At 31.0% G+C, this 27,117-nt stretch overlaps 4 protein-coding genes across 4 annotated transcripts; 2 read left to right on the plus strand and 2 right to left on the minus strand.

Moving 5' to 3' along the window:
* Nucleotides 1-505: 505 nt before the first annotated feature.
* On the minus strand, nucleotides 506-1,936 carry LOC108849095 (BOI-related E3 ubiquitin-protein ligase 1). Its single transcript, XM_018622601.2, has 4 exons — nucleotides 1,683-1,936; nucleotides 1,544-1,611; nucleotides 1,180-1,448; nucleotides 506-1,102 (listed from the first exon to the last, which is right to left on the minus strand). The coding sequence occupies exons 1-4, from the start codon at nucleotides 1,730-1,732 to the stop codon at nucleotides 581-583; spliced, it is 909 nt and encodes a 302-aa protein (XP_018478103.1). The 5' UTR covers nucleotides 1,733-1,936; the 3' UTR covers nucleotides 506-580.
* A 15,892-nt stretch (nucleotides 1,937-17,828) lies between these two features.
* Nucleotides 17,829-23,173, plus strand: LOC108854916 (lon protease homolog 2, peroxisomal). Its single transcript, XM_018628597.2, has 17 exons — nucleotides 17,829-18,043; nucleotides 18,190-18,302; nucleotides 18,371-18,476; nucleotides 18,560-18,729; nucleotides 19,044-19,135; nucleotides 19,377-19,556; nucleotides 19,645-19,728; nucleotides 19,794-19,921; nucleotides 20,018-20,219; nucleotides 20,307-20,513; nucleotides 20,843-20,973; nucleotides 21,088-21,301; nucleotides 21,413-21,715; nucleotides 21,877-22,071; nucleotides 22,147-22,392; nucleotides 22,510-22,611; nucleotides 22,811-23,173. Exons 1-17 carry the CDS (start codon nucleotides 17,937-17,939, stop codon nucleotides 22,892-22,894), a joined length of 2,664 nt encoding a protein of 887 aa, XP_018484099.1. The 5' UTR covers nucleotides 17,829-17,936; the 3' UTR covers nucleotides 22,895-23,173.
* Nucleotides 23,174-23,803: 630 nt separating this feature from the next.
* Nucleotides 23,804-25,817, minus strand: LOC108848260 (ATP synthase subunit delta', mitochondrial). Its single transcript, XM_018621581.2, has 2 exons — nucleotides 25,467-25,817; nucleotides 23,804-24,420 (listed from the first exon to the last, which is right to left on the minus strand). The coding sequence occupies exons 1-2, from the start codon at nucleotides 25,731-25,733 to the stop codon at nucleotides 24,076-24,078; spliced, it is 612 nt and encodes a 203-aa protein (XP_018477083.1). The 5' UTR covers nucleotides 25,734-25,817; the 3' UTR covers nucleotides 23,804-24,075.
* A 153-nt stretch (nucleotides 25,818-25,970) lies between these two features.
* Nucleotides 25,971-27,030, plus strand: LOC108854068 (pentatricopeptide repeat-containing protein At4g38150). The gene has a single exon (XM_018627564.2). The coding sequence runs from the start codon at nucleotides 26,007-26,009 to the stop codon at nucleotides 26,880-26,882; it is 876 nt and encodes a 291-aa protein (XP_018483066.2). The 5' UTR covers nucleotides 25,971-26,006; the 3' UTR covers nucleotides 26,883-27,030.
* The last annotated feature ends 87 nt before the right edge of the window (nucleotides 27,031-27,117 follow it).

The following is a 27,117-nucleotide window of genomic DNA, read 5'->3' on the forward strand; positions in this document are numbered from 1 at the left end:
TACATATGAACCCAAAAAAGAACATAACATATGTAATAAAAATAATAAATATATTATCACTAAATTATAATTTATTTCACTAGATAAAATACGAATTATGTAATAAAATATCATATTAATCTCAAATATTAGATAAATGAGATAAAATCAAATGGTAGCAGTTTATTAGTAGTTATTTGTTATTCCACCAAAAATAATAATTTCTAAAGGAAAAGAAAACAGGGCCGCTGTGTAGGATTTGATATTTATATGTATATATCAGCCTCTCAGCTTTATTGAGAGCTTCTTTTTTTTTTTTTTTTTTGGCTCAACAACAACTTTCATTTTCCAACAAAGTTAGGACCTACATCATAGTTTGATCCTACAGAAGACTTATCAATCTCTATTACATGGTTTAACCAACTTGACACAATAGAATTTAACTTGGGAACATGAAGAAACTCAAATTTATTGAGAGCTTCAGAGATGAAGAAACTCAAATTTTGGTATTATATAAAAATGATGATGAATTTAATGTAATATAAATTTTAATTATAAAATACCAATGTTGGGTCTATTAGGCCCACTAAATGAAAGCCCATCAAGAAAAGAAAACTTCTACACTTGAACTTTTTGAGGTGAAGCAAAGCGGACACACTCGCACAGAACCGTCGCAACCTTTACATAGGATCAAATGCCGACACGGTAAAGCCAGCACCGTTGCCGATCGCCGGCAACAAATCCTACAGCTCCGTCCGGTCAATTCAAGGCGATCGGGATCAACGTAAGCCGATTCGGCGTCTCCGGCTTCATCCACACCGTCTACGCTTCCGGAATTTGGTTCCGCAACCGTGGCTCCACCGCCGTGAGCTACGGCTTGCTGCAACCGAGCTTGTAGAGCCGTCGCTTCTGCTTCTTTCGACGCCGCTCTCGCCTGCCAAGCACGTGTCTCCGCCTCGATCTGCGTCGCACGTGCCTCGAGCTCTGCATGACGACGCGTGGCTTTCTCGATCTCCGCTTCTTTCTCTCTTAATCTCCGTCTAACTGATTCTTCCGTCCTTCTTAAAAGTTCACGATAGTGCCTCTCACCGGTCTCCGCTAACATGCGCCTCAGCTGCTCTCCCTTTACAAATTAAATTTATTTAGTAATTTTTTTAATATTTTCAAAATCATAACTAAATTTAAAAAAAAAACAGTCACCTGGGTCTGAAGAAATATATCTAATTCATCCGATTGTCGTTTGATTTCTCCGGCGATATCTTCGTTTGTCATCGGAAAAGATGATGATGATGGTGACCGTTGTTCTCGATTCTGCGATTGTCCCTGAGACAAGCGAAGACCGGTGGATACTACATTAGGAGTTTGTCGACGGCTGATAAATTGCGGCGGAGTAGACGGCGGAGGGTTCATCGGAGACGTCATGTTTTCTAAATCAATCACTTCTCTGGCTCGCTTTCTTGTATTAACCCCTGTTTTTACCGACCAAACGTTAAACCGATTAATTTCTTGTGATAAACCGGTTAATTTATTATGATAACCAATCGATTGGAGTTAGAAGTCAAACCGGTGGTGATGGACGGAAACTGAGACTTTTGCAGCTCCGGCGAAAGATCATTCCCTTCTTGTCCGTTTCTGAGATATCAAAACATCAAACGTTTGAGAACATACATATATATATGTGTGTATATATAAAGAGAGAGTACCTGTTAAGGTAGAACATAGTAGGATGATGGTGATGAGCTTTAACCGCCATGAACAAATGAATCTTTAATATGTATTATTCACACAAAAGATATGTATGTGTCTACGGTTGCATCGGACATGGTGATGACGAAAGTGGTGAAGATTGGAACTTTGCTTTTGTTTTGTTGAAGAAATATAATTTAAAAAAAAATTGAGAGAGATAAATGGTGAAGAGAAGGAGGAGGAATGGAATGAAATGAAGTTTTTTTAAGGGAAGGCTTTTAAAGTCTGTGTATAATATATGCACATAGTAACCATGATTCTCATTTATTACTAACCCAATTTCGAATACTTGAATCGCATCTACATTTATTTACTTTTCTTTTTAATGCGTATATTTCGTTTTTAGATCTTTTATACTTTTGTAGATTCGTCTATATTAGCAATTTCTTATATAATGTTACTTATCAAAATAAATAAAAACGCAACTAGTTGTAAAGTGTCACAATATATAACTAGAGTTTGACCCGTACGCCCGCACGGATATTTATTTTTGGTTTTTATATATTCTAATTTTTGATAATGTTGTCAACTTGATTCTTGTGTTCATGTTGTAGATTAATATGTTATATTTTTTGATATTTTGTATCATGTTTAATGCGCTTACCTTTCAAATTATTAGATATTTTGTTTTAATGTTCTGGAGACTTTAATTCAATTATTTTGATATATTAAACAGTAAAAATATAAATATTAGAGATTTAGATATACTTTTAAGTTTTATTAAATTACATTCTAAATATTTTGATTTAAATATATATATATATATATATAAAGTTTATATCTGATTTTTTGTTTTTTTAATAAATACATGTCTAAAGTTGACATACACGCCGACAGAGCTATTTATTTTAATTTATAAAAATTATTATTATCTTATAAACCATTGGTAATTACTGGATTTTATTAACTGTGATCAAACAATATTAGATTATTGTTTGATTATTATTGTATTGAATGTATTTATATCACAAACAAATGATTACTAATACATTCAAATATTTATTACTGTTTTCGTTTCAACTAATTTTATATTGTTTTCAAACCCTAATATTTAAAAGGGTAATTCTCTCAATATCATTTTTTAAGTTTTTATCACCAAAATGTTTTCAAAGAAAAAAAATGATTAAAAGACGTTTCTGAGAATATTGTTTAAAGGAGGTAAAAAAATTCTTCTATCCAGTGGTTTTTAATATATAAATCTAAATTAATATAGAAAATTTCTCTATTTTAAATGTTAAAATTAGTAACTATATCTATACTATAAATGGACAACTTATTTTTTGACAAAATTATATGTTCAATATTTATTAAATATTGAAAAGGATTCATATTGATTTTATATATTGATATGTGTATGAAATGTTTTTTATTTCGTATAAAACAGCTAGTAATACAAAATTTTATTCGAAACTTTTCGTTTATGTCAAATTTATGTTACTCATATAGAAAATTATAATATTTTTTCAATTTAGTTATTGTGAGTAATCACACATAAAATCTATGTGATCTATATATTTGGATAATAATAATGGCAAAGTAGTTTATTTTGATGAGAATAAATTATTAATCATGTTTTAGATTAACAAGGCAATATAGTTTTAATAATAGCGAAATATATGGCAAGTTAATAAATACATTTTTGATTTATATGACAATGTAGTTAATTAAAACGAAATATATGTTAAAGAATAACGTTTTGGATTTGTATGGCAAAATAATAAATATTATTTGGGTATGTGTTATATTTAATTGGATAATCTTTAAATAAAAGAAGTAGCATGCCATTGTAATTTTTGTGCAACTCTAAGGAATAAGTACTATTTTTACTTCAGTTTTAATATATTAGATATCTCGGTACACGGATATTAATTTTCTGTTTTATTTTTTATTTATTTATACTAAATGATGTGTTTGTAATATTTGATCATTTCACATTGATTCAGTTAAGGATGAGTATTTGAGTATCTATTCAAATTCGGCTAAATACTTAAAATTTATTCGGATTTGAGATTTCAAATTTAATGATTCCAACTCCTTTCGGATATTTATAAATTTTGGTTCTTATTCGTATCAGATCTTTGTGGATTCGGCTTCGGACAACCCGTTTAAATTATTTTTAAATTTTCAAAATTTATATATACTTTAAATTTCCCTAAATCTAAAAATGAAAATAATATAACATATAAATTTGAGTAATATAAGCCAAAGTACCTAAATTAAAAATTAAAAACATGTTTAACTTGAAAATTCGGATGGAGAATAAATATATATTTTAAGTATTTTAGGTGTTTTAATTATTGTTTATTTACTTTAGATGTTTACTTTTGACTATTTTTATATTTTAAATATTTTAGACAACTTTAAAATAGTTTATATTTTGGATATTAACTCTAAAAGTAGGTAACATATTTAAGTATATGAATATGATTCAAATACATTCGAATATCCGAGATATTTCTTTCGAATCAGGTTTAGTTCTGGTTCTCTTAATACAAAAATAGTAAATTCGTTTAAATATTTATCCAGTTTCGTTTCAAATTTGATAATACTTTTTCACTCACATTTGTTAAATAAAGAGTTGATATTATAATTTCCATGAATAATTTGTACAATAAAAATGAATATTTTTTGAAGGTAATAAATATTTTTGACACTGAATTAATGGAGAAGTGAATGAGTGTATTTATTTCAAATTTAATTTAGGAAAGCACATTAATCTAAGTTGAAAAAACAAAACATTAAAATATATAGTATTATTTAATTTTCAGTGACATGGTAGTGTAAATAAGTGTGAAAATTAAGCGATAATTTTAAATGGTACTTCTTTTTTAATAATGTAGATAAGTTTGAAATAAGACTTGACAAAAGAATCCGAATCCGAAAAGCCGAACCGAACCCGATAAGAAGAAGTAGTGCCGAACCCGAATCAAAATTAATTAAATATCCAAACGAGATCAAATTTTTGGTATTTAAAGAAGTGAAACCAAACCCGACCCGAATCGAAGAATTCCGGGTACCCAAATATATTCGAAATAGATTTATACACCTAAATATAGTTATTATTTTAAAATTTTATGCATATTAAAAACATACAAGTTATATAATATACTTTTAAGTTGTCAAAAAACTTGAAAATATATACAAATAGTCAAAAGTAAATGTCAAAAATAAATAGAGTGTACTCAAAACTCCAAAAATATTAAAAATATCTATTAATTCTCTATCCAAATATTCAAACCAAACCAATTTAAATTTCAAGTTTTTTTATTTTGACATATGTTTATTCAAATTTATATGTAGTATATTATTTTGTTTATAGATTTTGAGAATTTTAAAGTATATAATAAATTTTTTAAAAATTAAAATAATTTAAATGGATTGTCTGAACCCGAACCAAACCCGCAAATATCTGAACCGAATCCGGATCAAAATTTTAAAATACCCGAATGAGAATGAAATCATTGACCCCAAAATCCTGAAACCTCAATACATCTAAACCGAATCCGAATGAATTTACGAACGCCCATCTCTAGTTTGAAGAGCTACAGATTTGCAATTAAAATTCTTTTCTTTTTGGGTTAAAATTGACAAACCAAATTTTGGCCTGTTTCTTGTTTCCAGTAAGACCAAAATAACAAAATTTAAATACCTTTTCCTATACATATAGTAGGGAAAAAGTATAAATGTACCTAGCTAGTTTCTCTCTAGGATTATTTTTATTTAACATTTATGTTTAACTAAATATACATATGTTTAGCAAATATTTATTTGTAAAAATATTGACATATACATATCTTTTCAAAAAAAAATTTGACTATATATATACATATTGAAATTCTCTTGGCATGCTTCCTTTCTTTTTCTCTGGCGAAGACTCTGTGTGGTGTTTACTAAGTGCTGACATCAAACAGTATTGTCTTTTCTCTAAAAGATATTCAAGTATCGTGTTCTTGTAGCACTATTTCTTTTGTTTTTTTCCGTCTTCCAACAAACTATTTATTTCAAAATTAACCATGTTAAGATTTGTTTAAAGCCAGTAGAATAAAAATTATATGTGGAATAATTTGTTCGGCAAAAGGAACATGTCGACGTCGTAAATGTATGATTCATTGTTCGTATTAGTCGTATTATTCAATTTTGTTTTACTGCAGTTCATATGATTCACGACTGTGAAATTCAATTAAAATTTACTGTTACATTTAATTTTTTTTTTTTGAAAAGATACTGTTACATTTAATTGAATTTAAGAAATTATGGCATTACGGGTAACTGACTTAAATTCACTGGTATAGTTCTTTATTACAAATTTAATTTGGTCTAAATTTATTTGGGTGCATTACAAATTAAATTCGATCGGTCTAAAAGAACAATGTATATAAATTGAGTTTAGGTGCATTACAAATTAAATTTACTGTTACGGTTCGTTGTTGTAATAATTTTATTTTTTTGATCAAAAAACATGCTATATATTTGGCGCCAAAACACACACACACACACACATATTTTTATATTTGTTGGGTCTTGTACATTATTTATGATGGAACAGAAATCTACCAACTAAACAATTCCACTAACAAAGATAATCAACAAGTTTTATCTAAATAAACTGCAAGTTATGAGCATGTAATATATTATATAGATATTAGGAAGGTTGTTGCTCTTGGCTTAACCTAATAGTTTTCTAAAAATTCAATTAGTTTTGAACACTAGACGAGGTAGAATCATATCTAAAATGATAGGGGAATTGTAGTTCAAGATTTCAAGTCTTATCTAATTTTCAGAATATATACGGCTGACATATAAATCTGCAATGCTAATAAAAATACGATTAATGTGATATCAGTTTCTACTGTAGCTTAATTGAACGATGACCATTGGACTGTTATTGTCTTGATTGACCAAAATCTAGTAATAGTAGTGATTGTTATAGAACTAAAATCTAATAATAATAGCAATAATGAAAATAGTAATGGAAACATAACACGCTTTTGTTCTTTGCCCTTTAGAGGAACCCACCACACCAAATTGTGAATTCTTGGGCAAAACTTCTTGAACATTCAATTCTTCTCTTCCTTTTTGAGCAACTTGAGATCCATTCTTCTCTTCCTAAAACATGTTATCCTCACTTTTCAATCTCTCTTACTCTTCACCCAACAATCTCATTTTCCATATCTTCTTCACATTCTTTAAAATATACATAAAGATATGTATAGGGAACCCTATACTGAAGTTGTCCATACATATCACAACATATACAAAAACTTGCTCACATCCGAGATTAGCTGGATGCTTAAGCAAAACTCATATATCTGATGCCAAACTGGAAAATTTAATATCTTTTATTGGTTGTTGAATGTGACAACGCGTCTTCAGAAACATCAGTGTATATGCAGAGTCATAATAACGTGGTGAAGGTAAAAACAACAAGTTATATATATATATATATATATTGTGTGTGTGAGTGTGTTAAGAGATGTTTTGAGTCACTTATATTTTCTATTTAATGTTTATCTTATACATATATATTACACTAGGTGTTTTCCTGCACCATGTGCAGTAAAAAAAAAATTTAAATACTTTTTAACAGATAAATATAAATTATATTTAATTTTTATTAATATTATAATTTTTTCTTATAAATATTTAAATATAAATTTAATTTAACTGAATACTAAAACTAAAAAAAAATTGTTTATTTTGAATTATATTTAAGAATGTGCATGTATATATTTAAAATTATAATCTTAGGTAGAATTTTTTATCTATTTATTTTAATTAAATATATAAAATAAATATGTAAAATTGCATAATTGTCAAAAATTAAAATTAAAAAATATTTATAAAATCTGTAGATATATATAAGAAACTAATGATTTTACGATTTAATTTGATTTTATGATTTAATTTTTATAATTTTCTAAAAATATGTATATATTTTTGAAATATTTTTAATTTAAATGATATTTAGAAATTTGAAATGCCATAATTAAATATATTTATTTTAATGATGATTTATGAGTTATTACCATATTTTTAAAAATTCCAAAAATAAAAATCGACAATAAATGTAATATATGAGTTATTACCATATTTTAAAAAATTATCAAAATATAAATTAACATTAAATATAATTTTCTATGTCATATTAATCTATAAGACATGTCATCAATTTTAGTAGACATATCATATTATTTTTGTGAAAATGATTGTAGAAAAGACATATGGCAAAATCATTTCTCAAATATAGTTTAGGGGATAGGTGTAACTTTAGCCGATAGTTGGAATTGTGTGTTGGCCATGATGAAAAATGCGGAAATAAATGAAAATAAAAAGATGGAAAATATTTGCTCAAGGAAAAGATTAAGAAATAAGAAAAGTGGAATGAAGAAAAGTCAATATTCAAAGGTGTCGATTTGATTAGATGCAAAATACACAGTTGGACATCATTATTTTTCTTTAATTAGGGTTTTAAAAATTTATCCCTTTTGTCCATCTTCACGTTTCCTCATGAGTAAGAATAATAATGCTTCACACTATGCAATATCACATTCTCACCCAAAAGAGTCCCTTCCGTCTTCTTCAAAAACAAGTATATATCACGTATATCATATGGTCATGGTTACAATACATAAAATGATATATCAGATAGCACGTTAGATTCCGTATTTTTTTAAAAACATTAGATTTCATTTACTTACGTAAATATCTTATATATTTCACGTATTAAAACTCTATAATTTAAAAAAAAAACTTAAAATCTATAAATTTAACAATAAATAAATATATCTGTATACTTCTCTGAATATTACTATTAGACAATTAGTGTTTTGTCTTGAGAGGCACTCATATCTTAAAATATATCATTGTTTTGAACAAGGACGACACTTAATTTTTTTCTCCTATATACTGTTTAAAATTAAAATGAGAAAGAATGGCAGACTGAGAATATTAGACTCTAGTTAACTAAACTCACAAATAAGATAATACGATGAGAATGGACCATCCAATATATATATCTGTGATATTCTGCGTATATAGACAAAAGGTGTAGAGGTAGAAATGTGGTGGCAAGAGCTAGACAGGTAGGCAAAAACATTGATGTAAGGGAATGGCATCTTATGAGCCAATTCATGATTTGGTCTAAGTCAAATGTCCTAATGGATTGATTAATTAATCCAATTATGATTTGTTTTATTTTGTTGTCTACCAGAAGCAACGTACCATGAAGTTAACTTCTGATGTTGAGCCTATCAATATATACTTTTCATTTAATGGTTAAGTTTTATGAGCTGAGCCCATCTTTTTTTGTTGAAAATATGAAAAGTAGTAGAAAGAAGAGTCAGTTTTGCTTTTGTTTTGATTTTTAAATAGTAGTGTATGCTATTGAAAAATATGGCTGTTTGTTCCCAATTTCTCAAAAGGTGTGGCTTGTGCCATGGATCATGCCCTCACGTAAGAACCTAACAAAATACAAAAAGCCATTTTTAACTTGTTCATTAAATTAGCTAGCCAATATCATATATACAATTTGCTTTCAATATACGACCAATAAGAAAATAAAATTTACTTTATAGCGATTTGTACACACTTTTTCTAGCTTGTTCGTTCTAATCTGTTTTATTTATTTACATATATCACCGAAGGGGTTTGGAAGTTAGCTAAATTGTAACTTTCAAGAAAGACCAAACTAATTAATCAATACTCTCTCTATATATATGGCCTGGTATTGATTCTTATATGTGTTTCTATATGCATCATCATCACGATCAAGTCCATTACATGTGTGTATAGTTATTTACTCATCATCATCATCATCATCATCAAGTCGACCCCAAAAATTTGATCATCTTTATATGCGTACGTATCTTGTGTCTCTTTCTCTATTATAGAAGTAGCTAGTGAGGCCAACTGGTTTCATAATGGTAATATTTGGACCCACTTTTTTGAGTTTCGAAGACTAATGATTCCCTGTAGGAAGGTCAGAAATGAGAAAAACTATGCATGTCCTTCATTTGGTGGATGCCAATACCAACTTTCTTTTGTTGCATAATATATGTATATATATATATCAACTTTTCATATTCTCCTTTGGTACTAACTAATCCGAATCAAATTTCAACATCTCCAATTCATAATTTTCTTATCGTATATTGTACCAGAACCTTAACAATCGCATAACTCCAATCAAAGATATATATAAGGTTAAGGTCTATTTTAGATACATCTTGAGATTATAAGTATACGAATTTTAAATCTACGTTAATGTACAGTAAGCAGTACAAGTACAAATTTGGAGTTTGATTCTCGGAAGTGAAACTCAATATATGTGCATTGCATTTAATTTTACTAGGTGATTTTCCCGTGGTCATGTACGGATATAAAAATTTATAAAGTAAATATAATATCATAATTAATTGTTATTTACTTTTAATTTAAAAATAATTTATAATTTCTATGCATAACTTCTATTAATAATATTATATTACTTTAATTAGAGATATGATTTTAGATATATTATATCTAGTCGGTTTTGATTTTTAGAGTCGTTTTAGTTGTCATTTGGATATATTGGATTGTATCTATTTCCCTAAATTCAACTATAATATTTTTATTTTAAATATATTAAAATTATGATTAATTTTCTTATTTGTATTTACGTTGGTCGTTGACTTAGATCGATATGTAAATATGTTTGAGAAAAATTATGTATAACTTAAGATATATTATGCTTAGAATGAAATATAAAAACTAAAGTGTCTGATTTCAAACTACATAAATTAATATATAAAGATAAAATTCTATAGTATGCATATATATAAATTTTACAAAAAACTAAATTATAACAGTTAGTTAATATTTTATTTTCATTTGTAAATATGTTTTGAGTCGTTCTATAATTTAAATTTATAAAATAAACTATCGTTATAAAATTATATATTCTTGATTAAATATATGTTGGATTAGGCTAGTCAAATTCAAACTGAACTATAATTATCTTTTATTATAATTAAGTAGAATAAAATTAATTTTACATATCATTTAAATGTGCATATATTTTCATAATATTTATCGTTGATTTTAAAAATAAAATTATTAGAAAATGAAGCGAAAATAATAGGAAGTTACATATGTAAGTAACTAATACATTTTTGGAAACTCATGAACACATATCAATATTTATAATAATAAAATATTTTATAAATTCTAAATAATTTTATGCTTTAGATTTATTAAACTGTAAACTGTACATTTATTTAAAATAATCTCAAAAAAGAGAATTCAGATTCGCTTTGGTATTTTGATTATGGTTATATAAAATTTCACAAATAAAAAAAATATATAATTTAAAAGCAAATAATTTTAATAATGATAAAATATAATATATCTAACTAGTTTAAATATATAGTGTTATGTTATTTTAAAATGTTTTGTAATGATTTGATCACAAGATGTTTATCGTTAATTTTTTAATAAGCAGTTTACAAAAATTGTGTGATTGTATTTTAGAAATCATATTATATAAATAAAATATAATTTATAAAAAATTTCTATAATTGAAAGAGATCATAGTCAACTAAAAATATTATAAATAAATAAATATTTCAATAATACTAACTAATTATAAACTATTCGTAGTCAATCAAACATATATCAGTTTGTGTTACTTAATTATTTTATGTAATCATCTAAGAAAATAGTTAGGTATATAAAAAATATTTCTACTACTTTGAAAAATAAATATTTTGTATTGTTTAAAATTATGAAATCACATTATATACCAATATATATATATATATCTGATGTCAACAAAAAATACCTATATATATTTTCATCTTAGAAAATAAAGATATAAACAAATTTTTATTACTTCAAAAGTATATTTTATTTTGTTTAAAATATTTTTAAACTGAATATTTCTATTTTGTGGACTTTCCTTTTTAATGAAATCATATTATATATACATATTTTTTCGTTTTTGAATTTGTTTCTTAAACTTTATAAATGTTTCCTTTTTATTATATATATATATATATATGTTATTTTATGTAGTCATCTAAAAAATAGTTAGGTATATAAAAATATTTCTATTACTTAGATTTTGTATTGTTTAAAATTATGAAATCACATTATATACAAATATATATTTTCATCTAAGAAAATATAGATATAAAGAAATATTTTATTACTTCAAAAGTATATTTTATGTTATTTAAAAATGGATGTTATTTAAAAAAGGAATATTTTTATTTTGTGAACTTTTCTTCTTAATGAAATCATTTTATATATACATATATTTCCCTTTTTAATTTTTTCCTTAAACTTTATAATTTTTTTCTTTTTATCATATATGTTATTTGGAAAATTTTAAAAAGGAAACTAATCAAAAATATTGGTAATAGTATTTATTATGAGAACCCAAAACATAGAAAACTGACTTCTCAAATAATATTATAGAGATTTATTATGAGAATATAAATAAATATTATACCTCCTCATTTTTGTGTTACCATATTTCACGTAAAAATAGATCATATATACAGATATTTGAATAATACGTCCAATGAAAATTGATCATCTGTTTCTAGCTTAATAGTCACACACCCAATAAAACCAATAGAATACATATATCCCTCTTAAACTATTAAAACTAAAGTACATTTAGTAATTAACCCTAATTCTTCCTAAATAATTGCAACTACATGCCACTGAAATTTAGTTGAAATTAAGTATATATATATATATATAAAATATCAATACTATTAAAAAGGAACATGACCTATTGATATAGGTGTGGTCCAACTATTTTAATACAATTATTAAAACATCTTATAAAAGAAATATAAACAAAAACACAAATATGATTAAAACATAAATATAAAAATTAAATTTGCTAAAAAAATAAAACAAAAAAATAAATCCGCCCTTTTAAGTACACAATTGGATTGTTTGGAAACAGAGATAGTAAAATAAATGAAATATGTTTGGAAATATGGATAGTAGAGATGTGTACATTTTTTATTTACAAATTTAGCCATTGTACTTTTAATAAATTAATAACAAATGATAATTGTTTAGAAACATGAATAACATATTTAATACTTCTTTTTATTTAAACATTTAGCCATTGTTTTTACAATAAATTAAATAACCTTCTTTCTATATTTTTTTATTTACAATTCTGTCACTATTTTTACAATTACTTATGGTGAAAATAAAAACACAAACTGAAATAGAAATAGTATACTGTATAAAACAATTTTTAAAAACAGTATTATTACCTTATTTAGTTTAGTCAAATATAAAAAATTTAAGAGTTCAGTTTAAAAAAAAATCATAAAATTATTAATAATTCATAGAAAACTAATGAAAAAATTAAAACTTTGAAACATGGATAAAAAAAGAAGAAGAAAAAGTAATGGCTTATGTATTAATAAAAATTAGAAATTCATTATATCAGTTTTAAAATATACAAAATGGACTAATCTAATTATCTAAAAACATTGTTTTGTCTAAAAAATCATAAAATAAAATTTTAATTTTATATACATATTTCAAATCTTAATAATAATTTAAAATTGTTTTATATCAAAATACATTTAAAATATGCATATATTCAAGTATTTAAACCAACCTAAAGTATCATACATATTCTGGATGTTTTGTATATATTAAAACTAAAGATAATTAATATATTTATATACTTATATATATATATATATATATATAAAGTAAATATTTTTTCGGATATATTTTGATATCCAAAATACTTCGATTCGAATGGTTATGGTTTTGGTTGTCTAAATATCAAATTTTTGAATAATTTGGATATTTAATCAATTTTGGTTCGGGTTTTGATATTACTCTCTCGGATCGTGATCAGTTCAGTTCTTCAGATTTGAATTTTTATTCAGCTTTGATATTGACATGAAAAAAATAGCAATATATTTTTGAAATATACACCCGCACGAACGTGCGGGTCAAAATCTAGTTATATATTAAAGTAGAAGCATTGTAATAAATGCATTCACACTAAACTTGACACATGTCATATGTAGAAGCATTGTAATAAATATGTTCACACTAAAATGGACACATGTCACGTGTAGAGAGCCTTTCAGCCAAACTCTATATAAATGTGTTCACACTATTTAATTTTCGTTTTAATATAAAACTCTATATAAATGTGTTCACACTATTTAATTTTCGTTTTTTTCGAATCAAAATAAATATCGAATCGAAAGCAAAATTATTTTATTGTTTACAGATAGAGCTGGGTAAAGTATTCATAAATTTTGATTCGATTCGTTATCCGTTTTGATTCAAACAAAAAGTCAAGATATTTGTATATCTACAAAGCAAATCCAAATACTAAAATGCAATATCCATAAAAAAAAGAAGCAAATCACAAATACCAGTATTTATAGGAACAAATATCCAATTTGATCTGTTATATGCATATATATATGCATATATTTAAAGAATTATATAAGTTATATATTATAGTTTATATAAATTTTACAATATTTTTGTTTTTAAATAATTTCATTTTAATAATTTTATTTTTTATGTGTTATTTTGAAAAATATCATTTAATTTTAATTAACAGTATCTTTATGTATTTTTCAACCATCTTCATATACTTTACATACATATACATTTGCATATTAACGTGAGCACATGAGAACTAAGTATTTACCATAACTGAAATATTTTTTTTTAAGTTGAAGTATTTTTTTAATGCTTCTTTCAATATCGACCAAATTAAAATAAAATGATTTGTATAAATAATATCTGTTTTCTTTTTTTTTTCAACTATTATCCGTTTAGAAACTATAATATGGAACTATTGGTTTGACATCACGGCTATATAAGATTCATAACATTGAAAACGAATAAATAATTGTAATTTTTGATTATCACAAGAAAAGAACTAATAACATCAAACATTTTAACCTAACAAACCAAATAAACATTGATTTAAAATGAAAGTTATATTTTAAGTGATTAAAACCAACCTAAAACTAAACTGATATCCAGATTAATGTCTTTTTAAAAAAAATAACAAAACTAATCATCACATTCTGGGCCAGGCGCGGATTATCACCTAGTACTTTGTTATGTACCATGTAAAAAGTATCATGGAAGATTTGAAAGAGCTACACCCAAATCTTCAACAAAACGTAAAAGTGACATCGGTGGAAAAACAAAAGGAGAAGTTTGAAGATGGGGTTTGTCCAAAAAAAAAAAAAAAAAAAAAAGTTTGAAGATGGGGTTTGATAAGGCAAAGAAGGAAAACCATTAAATAAGAATACTATCTCTTGTTGTTATTGTAAGATTTTCTCAACCATCACTCCTCTACTTCTTCTCTTTAAATTCTTGTAAACCTTTATGAGGGGGACCAAGGACCAACCATATTTTAGGGTATGGCCAAAATAATTTAAATCCAACAAGCTTTTACGAAAAGTTATGGGTGAATCAAACAAGAATATCAAAGTAACCCAACTCTTATATAATTGGTGTTTTAAGAGAGTGCCCATACGATTTCTTTGTCTGTCGAAATCATGAATTCCTATCTTGACGGTAGAGAAAAGACTGTTACGTGTTCTAAGTCATATTGAAGAAGTTATATGTTACCAACGTATATTTTCGATATTTTAAAAACATCAAAATATTTTTGCTTAACTGTAAATATCATTATATGATTAAGAGTTTTACAATGCAAGAACTTTCCCAGGAGGTTGGTACCTTTGCGAAAACAAAGAAAAAACAAGGTAGCACCTGAGAATAAATGTTAAACAGAGTTTTATTGAAACAGAAATAGCTTATTAAAGCTTTATTATGCAATGAAGTAAAGAAAGAAAGAAGTTTTGTGTTGCCTTCAAGAACTAAACAAGATCATTTGATTCATATAATAAAAAAGGGGAGGCTGTTCTTTTACAGCAGCCAAGGTTTTATACTAGCAAACACTCTAACTGACATATATAATGGTTTGCACAACCTAGTTACATGGTTACAAAACTTCTTAATATATTGATCTCATAAATTAGGTTTCAGTATGGGCTTCAATAGTACCTATATCAAAGAGATCGGTAATATTAATAAATAAGTATCATTAAAAAATCAAAATTTAATAATTTATTTTTAATTTATGAGAAACAAGAAGAAAAAAACATGACTTCTAATTCACATGAACAAATAAAGAGTATATCTCAGTTGCATGGAAATATCTACTACCTTTGTTTCATTAATGTGGTTTTAAAATTTATTATACATATGAATACAATATCCAATTTTATATAGGGACATATATAAACGCTGCAAATTAAAGTTGGAGGCGATTTGGCTAATTCTCGGTGTACCTCAAAAATTCAACTATACATTTGAAAAGATTAAAAATCTGTTCTTTGAACATAATTGTAGAAGATTAAAAATCTTACCTTGAAATATTTCATGTTTTTGCTTGGTTTTATGTACAATTGAGTGGAAATACATATTAAGTTATTGAGATGACATGTTGGGAACAGATGCATAATCAATGCTTAATGGTAATTTGAATATGTGCTAAGTGTTTTGGATTCAAAATCTACTTTCAGATTATTTATTTATGTGGGTAAACGTTGTAAATATCCAATTTCGTATATACACATTGAATGCGAAGATTATGTATTTCATTTTACGTAAAGTAACCAGGTTTGTCTGTCGAACAGTGGATCACTTCCAGAAATTTAGTTTGAGCCACAGCCTAGAACACTCCAATCCATAAAAGAAAACTAGAAATATATGTCTTCTTGGTGTATACCTATTTAGATGGAGAAGAATATGTAAAGATTAAATGTTATTCTAATAAAGAAGTTTCTAAATTTTATTTTTCCAACTTCCAAGTGAAAGCGATGTAGATATTCTGCATTGTATACTCTGCATACGTTCTAAGTTGGGTCGAAGGCCGCACATTAGTACTATATCAGGCGGCCCGAACATGTAATGGGTCTTTCTAACTGGAGTATTGTTGTAGGTTTTTTTGGCGAGCATAAAAGAGGCCCCAGAAAATCGCATTATTTATTTTCTCACCGCAAAACGTGCGTTTTATTACTTATCTCCATGTAAATAAATTAAAATGAAAAATAAATGGTAACCGTACATTACAGATAAAGTTAAATACAAATAATCTACGATTTTCTTCACATTATTGTGTAATATCTGGACCGACGCGTATGTATTCGGTAGCATGGACCGTAGACTGCATCGTGGATATAACACGTAGACTCTTAAGCCCCAGCTTTCACCTTATCTATATCCGCCACGTGGCATTATAGACAAGCATGGGCCCCAGACTTCTTCTCTTCCGTTGTCCACCTGATGCCCACTCGTTACTCCCCTCCCATCTTATCCGAAAGATCCAACGGCTCTAAATTGATCAAGAGAATTTTCGAGTCAGTATCTTTATTTCCACAAAATATCAAATAGATCCACTACTTTTACAAGCGACATATATTTAACGGGTATGTAATGAAAAAAATGTCCATCACCTATAAACTGAAGCAGTATATTAATTATTGAACTGCATAATTTAAATAAAAAAATAATTTTACAGAAGAAAATATTTTACTGCAGGAGAGATTTATTAATAATTAAACCAAATAATATATTAGTTTTTATTATTGATTGTGAGTTTTGTAAAAATGAAAAAATATTATGCATTTGAGTTTCTCAATATTTGGTTTTGAAATTTTTTATTCTATTATTATTATTTACGATGTTTAATTTACGTTGATTTTTTTATAAGAATTACATTAATTTATTAAATGTTAATTATAGATACTTTTTATCAAAATTTATATTTGATAATACATTTACGTACCAAAAAGTAGCTTGTATAAACTGTCGTTGCTATATTATTATCATTCGAGTTAGATATATAATTATTTTACAAATCTTTTGGGACTAGTAACCGACAAAACTATTGAACGAATGGTTAAGATTAAGAACTAATTAAACAATCAAGAGGTATAATGCTAAACTGAGATATAGTATAAGGACCAAAATATAAATTTAACAAAATATGTATAGAATAAAATAATACATAATCCAAATGATTAAAACGTAGGAGGACAAAGAGAGAAGTAAGCTTCGGTAAATTATTAAACAAACCGATCCCATTTGACATTTGAAGAGAAAACTCTTTATCGAAGAAGAAGAAGAAGAAGACGTTAATGGCGGATACCGTGGAGCTACCGAGTCGGTTAGCAATTCTACCATTCAGGAACAAGGTTCTCTTACCTGGAGCCATTATTCGAATCCGCTGCACTTCTCATAGCAGGTCCATACATACATACTTACGAATCTGGTGGTATTTGATCGTAATTGGTTATCGATAACCCTAATCGTCGTGGATTAGAGAGTCTGTGTACAATCGTAATATTCTTGATTTCAATTGATAACTTGTTTTTTTTTGGGAGAATTTAGTGTGACGCTAGTGGAGCAGGAGCTATGGCAGAAAGAAGAGAAGGGGTTGATTGGTATTTTACCTGTTCGAGATGATGCTGAGGGTTCTTCAGTTGGGACTATGATTAATCCAGGTACTGCTTGAAAATGGATTTGATGAGTGTGTCTGTGTTGACTTTGATCTCTCTTTTTGTTGCCTTAGGTGGTGGAAGTGATTCTGGAGAAAGAAGCTTGAAGTTTCTAGTTGGCACAACAGATGCTCAAAAGTCTGATGCTAAAGATCAGCAGGAAGTTCACTGGCATACCAGGTTCGGTTTATTATCATACTAATATGAATGTCTGATCTGAGCATGTGCTGAGTGATGCTAATGTTGTTTCTCTAATGGTTCAGGGGAGTAGCAGCTCGTGCTCTGCATCTTTCGAGAGGGGTGGAGAAACCCAGTGGAAGAGTTACCTATGTCGTTGTCCTTGAAGGTTTGAGTAGGTTTAATGTTCAGGAGCTTGGAAAAAGAGGACCCTACTCTGTTGCGCGGATTACATCGCTCGAGATGACTAAGGGAGGTAAGATATACGTTATTTCCCTTTTGGTGATTACCTATGTCAAATATTTATTTTCTTAAGCAATTAAGTTTTTTATATACTACGGTAAGGACCTATATATTATTATTAGACTACAAATGTATGCGTTTAAAAACTGTTTTGAAGTTAGAGATTCTCACATATAATAATTTTGAGTCAGAGCTTGTTTGGTAGTGAATTAGTGATAGTATTTCTGGCTTATTTCAAGTTGTCATCAGTTTTTAACTTTATATTGCATTTTGCTACATGCTAGCACATTGATGTCTTTAGCTGGTTTCCTTTCTGTCCATCTGCAGAGTTGGAGCAAGTGGAACAAGACCCAGATTTTGTATCACTGTCACGCCAGTTTAAGACCACTGCTATGGAGCTGGTTTCTGTGCTTGAGCAGGTAACTTTAGTCAAACTGGAATATCTTTCTGTTTTTTGTTCCTCTCAAGTTTCGTTGCTGCTTCAGGATTAGAGTGTGCAAAATTAATTACAAAAGTTGACACAAGCCGAATCTATTGATATTTCTTTCGCGAAATTGGTTGTCTTTGGGGTATATTTGGTCTGTCCATGGGATCAGTTGTTTAGTTTTCATCCGATTATCTTGATTGAACTTATAAACCATGCATTGGTTCTTCTTTCAGAAACAGAAAACTGGTGGAAGGACAAAAGTTCTTTTGGAGACGGTTCCCATTCATAAACTAGCAGACATATTTGTTGCTAGTTTTGAGATGAGTTTTGAAGAGCAACTATCTATGCTGGATTCAGTTGACCTTAAAGTTAGACTTTCAAAGGCTACTGAACTAGTTGATCGGCATTTGCAGGTTAGCTTTTACTAATCATAGAGTAATTCTAGCGGTTCTGTATTTTTCCTCTCGCCATTATGAATTCATTTTGATGTTCTTGTGGCAGTCAATTCGTGTGGCAGAGAAGATTACTCAAAAAGTGGAGGGCCAGTTGTCAAAGTCACAGAAGGAATATCTCTTGCGCCAGCAGGTTGGTTTTGTTTTGGCACTCGGTTATTGTCATAAGTGGTATAACACCGAAACTTCTTTTTGTAGATGAGGGCTATTAAAGAAGAGCTTGGTGACAACGATGATGATGAAGATGATGTAGCTGCACTTGAAAGAAAGATGCAAGCTGCGGGAATGCCGTCTAATATATGGAAGCATGCTCAAAGGGAATTGAGGTATGCTGTCCTAGAGGAAAATTGCTGATGGCTGTGTGCTGTGGACCAACTTGAGTTTCCTCAGTTGTAATTTCCTTTTAAAATTTCCTAATGTAGGAGACTAAAAAAGATGCAACCTCAGCAACCTGGTTATAACAGTTCACGAGTTTACCTAGAGCTTTTGGCTGATCTTCCTTGGGAGAAAGCAAGCGAAGAACATGAGTTGGATTTAAAAGCAGCAAAAGAACGTCTTGACAGTGATCACTACGGTTTAGCCAAGGTCAAGCAACGGATCATTGAATACCTGGCTGTTCGAAAGGTTGATTGTTTTTTCTTTCTTTTTATCTTTTCGATTAACCATCTTCAGTTTCCCGGTTTTATCTTGATTGAAACTTATCTACTGCAGCTTAAACCAGATGCGCGAGGCCCAGTGTTATGCTTTGTTGGTCCACCAGGTGTGGGTAAAACATCTTTGGCTTCATCTATTGCAGCTGCGCTGGGTAGGAAATTTGTTCGCCTATCTTTAGGTGGTGTGAAAGATGAAGCTGATATTAGAGGACACAGAAGGACTTACATAGGAAGCATGCCAGGGCGCCTCATTGATGGGTTAAAGGTGAGTTTTTTTCTTCCTGAAGACACATCTAAGTTATGCTGAAATAAATCTGAAAGAAACTTGGGGATGTATTTCGAAAGAACTAGGTGGTAACAGAAAACTTTGATTGCTGTCTGTCTAACCTTGAAAATTGTAAGTGAAACAAAATATTATTGATCATGAAAATGAATGCCACTTAGCCGTTCTGAACGATATGTTGCAAAACTGCATTGTGGATGCTTCTAATATGTTAATGTCGTGTTTGACTACAATCATTCATAATGGTTTATTATATATATATATATGTATATTTATATCACTGACGGGTTTGCTTTATGTTTTGATTTTAGAGGGTTGGTGTTTGCAATCCAGTTATGCTGTTGGATGAGATTGACAAAACAGGCTCAGATGTTCGGGGTGATCCAGCTTCGGCACTGCTGGAAGTTTTGGATCCAGAGCAGAACAAATCTTTTAATGATCAGTATCCTATTACATTTCTCATGAAGTTTCGTTAGTTTTAAATCTCACCTTCTCTTAGGCAACAACCGTACTCTTTCATAGATAAATCCACAGTTGCACTTAACTGGAAAAACAGCTATCTGAATGTTCCATATGACTTGTCGAAGGTGGTTTTTGTTGCCACTGCGAATAGGGTTCAGCCTATTCCACCTCCTCTTCTAGACAGGATGGAGCTAATTGAGTTGCCAGGTTATACGCAAGAGGAAAAGCTTAAGATAGCAATGCGTCATCTGATTCCTCGAGTTCTAGATCAACATGGGCTGACTTCTGAGTTCCTCAAGATTCCGGAGGTACATTACATTATTATTTTGAAAAATTTGATGCACTGCTGATAATCATAACTCGTCGGGCTTATGCAGTTTCTTAGTTAGTTTTTTTTTTCTTTACTATTTTGGCCGTAGGCTATGGTAAAGAATATAATTCAGAGGTACACAAGGGAAGCAGGTGTTCGTAGTCTGGAAAGAAACTTGGCTGCTGTGGCTCGTGCAGCTGCTGTGATGGTCGCAGAGCATGAACAAACTCTTCCACTGAGCAAAGATGTGCAGAAACTTGCTTCTCCTCTGCTTAATGGTAGAATGGCTGAGGGAGGCGAAGTGGAAATGGAAGTTATTCCAATGGGTGAAAATGATCATGAGATTGGAACTACTTTCCAGAGTCACTCAACTTTGGTGGTGGATGAGACCATGCTTGAAAAAATCCTTGGGGTAAAGCTCTCCTTTACTCTGTTCGATTTTAAATATATTTATATAGCGGAATAGATTTTTTTTTTTTTTTTTTTTTTAATATAGCGGAATAATACATTGTGATACCAACGTAATATTTGTGGAACTTAAGTCTTGGTACTGTTTTGTTGGGTGGAATGCAGCCTCCAAGGTTTGATGACAGTGAAGCAGCTGATAGAGTGGCGTCAGCTGGCGTTTCGGTGGGTCTCGTGTGGACTACTTTTGGTGGGGAGGTCCAGTTCGTGGAGGCTACATCGATGGTGGGCAAGGGGGAACTGCATTTGACTGGCCAACTAGGAGATGTTATCAAAGAATCTGCTCAGTTAGCTCTTACATGGGTAAAACACTTTCCCTTGACCGCGCATCTAATAGTCGGAACTATTTAGTTGATCACCTATTTGATGTTTTTATAGGTAAGAGCACGTGCGTCGGATTTCAAGCTAGCACTTGCGGGAGACATGAATGTTCTCGATGGAAGAGACATCCACATTCACTTTCCTGCTGGTGCTGTCCCGAAAGACGGACCTTCAGCGGGAGTGACTTTGGTAACAGCTCTGGTTTCGCTGTTCAGTCAGAAACGCGTAAGAGCAGACACAGCCATGACCGGAGAAATGACGCTCAGAGGTCTCGTCCTACCCGTTGGTGGCATCAAAGATAAGGTAAGCCCCCTCCAGTTCTAGCCATACGGAAAACTGAATCTGGGTAAACATTATTTCTTAAGTAACTGAAATTTAAAAGGTTATAAGTTAAAGACGGCCGGGTTAATGTATGAACAGATATTGGCTGCACATCGTTACGGAATCAAGAGAGTGATTCTACCGCAGAGGAACTCGAAGGACTTGGTTGAAGTACCCGCCGCTGTACTTTCCAGCCTTGAGGTAAGACTTTAAACTTCAGTCTTAAGTATCCTTCTTGGTATATTATATTTTCCAGCACAGGCTCTGGCTTTTTGATGGTTCGACCACCTAAACAAGAAAATATGTTTAGGTTTTACTTCTCTATAAAAACACAGAGAAACTAGACTCTGAACAGGGTTGGTCGGTGATGATGTAAATTGGTATGAATGATGCAAAACAGGTGATATTGGCAAAGAGAATGGAAGACGTTTTGGAGAATGCATTTGAAGGAGGTTGTCCATGGCGGAACCACTCTAAATTATGACAAAAACATGACCAAAACTCTATCGTCTCTAAGAGCCACAGATCGTCTTTGGCTCACTCGGTAAGGTACCTTCAGAATGTCTGCATCTCCTTTGCTTTCTCTCTTTCACTCAGATCTCTCATCTGTATTGTAAGTGTGTGTATGTAATGAGTTTCAAATTTATCATCTAATTTAATTTACCCGTCTCTCACAAATCAGTACTCTTAATATTTCGTTTGTTAATCATGAGTTGTTCGATATTTAAACGCCTTTGAAAATAAATCATATATTTTTCTGCCACTCTATCTGAAACATTAATATTTTCACTTCAATCGAATAGAAGTGAGCGCAATTTGGTAATGCTATGATCTACAACTTGCGGTACATTGGGTCTACATATGTTACTACTTTCTAAGAGTATTAAACCCACATTCCATAGAAGTGAAGCCATCAAAGGACCTGCCCAATGGCCTCGTTACCGCTGCATCGTCAAATCAGGTGGCCACAGATATAACAAAAGTGTCTTAAGAGATGGGTGGTTCCAGTCGTATCTGGCTCTTGGAGGACCAGCGTGGTTACATGATTGGGTTCGAAGTGAAGCTCCACTCTCCTAAACCTTTCCAGGTTGAGTTAGTGTAGGAATTAATTTCATCTTCGATTATGGTTTTATGTTATTCCTTGTTTCAGTTGATGTTCTCATCTTGGATAATATTTCAATTGAATTCAGACGTTAAAAAAAAACTCAAATTCCATAAAATTATAAATTATTGAATTGACATAACTAAATAATATGGCATGTCAACACCAAGTAATCGTAAATTATTTCTAAATTATAACTTAATATTAACGACATTTTGATTTGGTGAGGACGACTGCTTGTTTTTTCGCTCTAGGAAAAAAATTGCAAAACAAATGCAAAATGAGGAAAAATGATGTCTGAAATGGAAAGCATTTATAAATTCGGGAACATAATTTCCCAAAACAAACAAGGAGAAAATATGAGTATAATAAACTTTATGTTGGTTTGTGTACTCAACAAAATCATTTATTCAAACAAAGTCCAACCCAAATAAAACAAAGAGGAACGTTAGTCTCTTATTTATTCCATCCTTTGCAGTTAAGGGACTTTCACTAATCATTTGAAAAGCAAAATGATTTTCTTTTTCTTTTACTTGGAAGAAAGAAGGAGAGTGAACATTGTCTTAGCCTGAGAGAGCTGCGTTCATAGCACTGTGGACTTCAACACCAATCTGTGCTTCTGCTTTCTCAAGATCCGTTGATGCAGAAGCAAGTTTCTGTGTGAACTCAGCTAAACCCTTTTGGACTTGGCTAGCGTCAATGTTCTCAAGCGGCACGGCCTCAACCGCGATAATGTCAGCCACGGAATTAGCGTGGAGAAACGCGAAACCACTGCTCACGAAGTATTTCTTCACGTCAGTGCCTTCGTGAACGGACATGATACCGGGTTTCAGCTCAGCGATGGTTGGAACGTGTCCAGGCAAAACACCCATTTGTCCTGTTGTCGCTGGAATGATGACCATGTCGACCTTGAAGTTGAAAAAGAGGAGAAACCAATCAGCTTTGAGTTATGATTGAATATATACAAGAAAATAAACCAATCAAGAACTAGGTTTAGTTCTGATTTTGCGTGAAAAGAACAAGATGATGATTTTTCACTTGCAAAAAAGAAGAAGATATAAGCGTTCGATGCATCTGGGAAGATAAGATATTTCAATGCATATTCTACATGAGGAGATACCAAAGTAAATTCACTACCAGTGGTAGCATACTGATATTCATCTGTAAACGAACAAGCCTATGAGAATCAGAATACTATACGATATAACAATGAACGTATTATGTACTTGCCATGGAAATGAACTCATGTAAATCAAAGCATAAGGGAACCGATATTCAGTTTACAAAAAAATTCACATATATCAACTATCAGCCCTACTTAAATCTGTCAATACCAAGATTTCAAGATAAATAATAGATCATATTCGAAAAACATTATTTGTCAATCTCATTGTATAGAAACCATGAAAACCAAGGAAAAAAATACACTTAAAACTAGGATCATTCCTATGAACAGAGACAACAAATATCTTTAAGAGTTAAAATACAAAACATCAAACTTTAACAGTTGATTTAAAGCCAGCGGGTTAATCAACTAATCTCAGCATTTCGGCGACAAACCTAACAAGAAACATACTAAAAGAAGTAGATAAAAGAATCTAACAACTAAAAGCAACATTTCTGAGAGGCAACTCATGGTTTAAGCTGAGTATTTAATGAGATTTGGTTATCCTTAATCACTAACAAGTCTTTCATTGTTAACAACTCTTAAAACACATCAAAGGCAAACCCTAAAATATAGGGGTAAACCAAATCAAAGGTCCTAAGACCTAATTAGCCACATTTTTGTATCTTTATCAAGAGTCAAATACCGAAATGTCGTTCTACTACACTTTCCAAAATCCTCAGGTGAATCACAAACAAAAAGCTACACACATTCCAGATGTAGGAAACATAGATCAAACCCTAGAAAAACCAAAAATGCGAACATCGATCGAGGAAGATGGAAACGGACCTCTTTCCCGGAAAGCTCAGATGCGTAAGGGAGGACGAAATTGACGGTGAGCTTCGTCGGAATCGAAGACGCAGTCGTCGGACGAGCCTTCATGAACGAGGAAGGAGTCTGGGGCGGGTCCATGTTCGGTGCGACTTTCTTCCATGACTCCACGAACGTCGAATCGATCGTCGACGGAACTTCCGTTGAAAAGGCACGAGCCGTCGTCGATTTTGAGGATCCGGCGGTGACGGATCGGGAGAGGAGGCGAGAAGCTTGTCTCAACATGGCGGCGATTTTGGTGGTGATGAATCTACGTCGCAGATGAGAGAGAGATGGAGACGATAGGGAAAGTCTCTTTGTAACTCAAGTGTTCTCGGACTCTGAAGTTCACGCGCTAAGTCTGGCGAGTGAAGCAGAGTTAAGCCCACTAATAGCCCAGTTAACTATATAAACTGAAAAAGGCCTTAGTTAAGCCCACTAATGTCCCCCGATGGAAATATACATATGTATATCGTCTAGCCTGAGACCTGTGGGATTCAAACCCTAATCACAATCACAATGGTGCCCTCCTTGAAAGCCGTCGTCTTTGCGAGGCAGATGGCGAAGAAGATTCGCGTTACGACGCCGTTTACTCGCTTTCTCTCAACGGGGGACGACAAAAAGCAGCAGAACCCACCAGAGCCTTTACCCAACAGACCTTTGCGAGGGGAGAGATCTCCTTCCAACTCCGCTAAGCCTTCTCAAACCCCTAAACTTGAAAACACACTATCCGACCATGGCTTCCTCGAACAGTTCAAGCTTGGTGTATCCCATCAGGAAGAGGAGCAAAAGCCCCAGGGGGAGGAAACAAGCCAGCCATTACCGGATCCTCAAGACTCGGACGAGATCTTCAAGGCGATGAAGGAAGGAGGTCTGATTCCCAACGCAGTGGCCATGCTTGATGGGCTTTGCAAAGATGGGCTTGTACAGGAAGCGATGAAGCTATTCGGGTCGATGCGTGACAAGGGTACAATCCCTGAGGTGGTTATCTACACTGCTGTTGTGGAGGGCTTTTGCAAGGCTCATAAAATCGATGACGCTAAGAGGATTTTCAGGAAGATGCAGACCGTTGGAATATCTCCGAACGCATTCAGCTATGGTGTCTTGGTTCAGGGATTGTGCACTTGCAACATGCTCGACGATGCTGTTGATTTCTGCGTTGAGATGCTCGAGTCTGGTCACTCTCCCAACATCCCCACTTTCGTTGGATTGGTTGATGCCTTGTGCAGAGAAAAGGGCGTCGAACAAGCCCGGTCCGCTATTGACACGTTCAGCCAGAAAGGATTTGCGGTTAATTTAAAGACCGTCAAGGAGTTTATGGAGAAGACGGCGCCGTTTCCGTCTCTGGCTTCGGAAGCCATTTTCAAGAAGAAATCAGTCGAGAAACCTTTCTAATTGTTGCAGTCTCCATCAGTGTGTACGCGACTTGTAGTAGCAACCCAGGGACAAAAAGTATAATAAAGACCTGAGGTTTCAGATTATCCAGTTCTGTTTCTTTGGCCTGTGATACATATTATATCAAATGGGTTACAAAAGTTGCAGACTTTGAGTCCTCGGTCTTGGAAGTTAGAACCATCTTTGATCAAATATCTGATTTGAGGTCCAGCTTTAGTTTAATGTTTTAAATCGT

The sequence above is a fragment of the Raphanus sativus genome, chromosome 4 (genome assembly GCF_000801105.2).
Source record: "Raphanus sativus cultivar WK10039 chromosome 4, ASM80110v3, whole genome shotgun sequence".
In the NCBI taxonomy this organism is placed as follows: domain Eukaryota; kingdom Viridiplantae; phylum Streptophyta; class Magnoliopsida; order Brassicales; family Brassicaceae; genus Raphanus; species Raphanus sativus.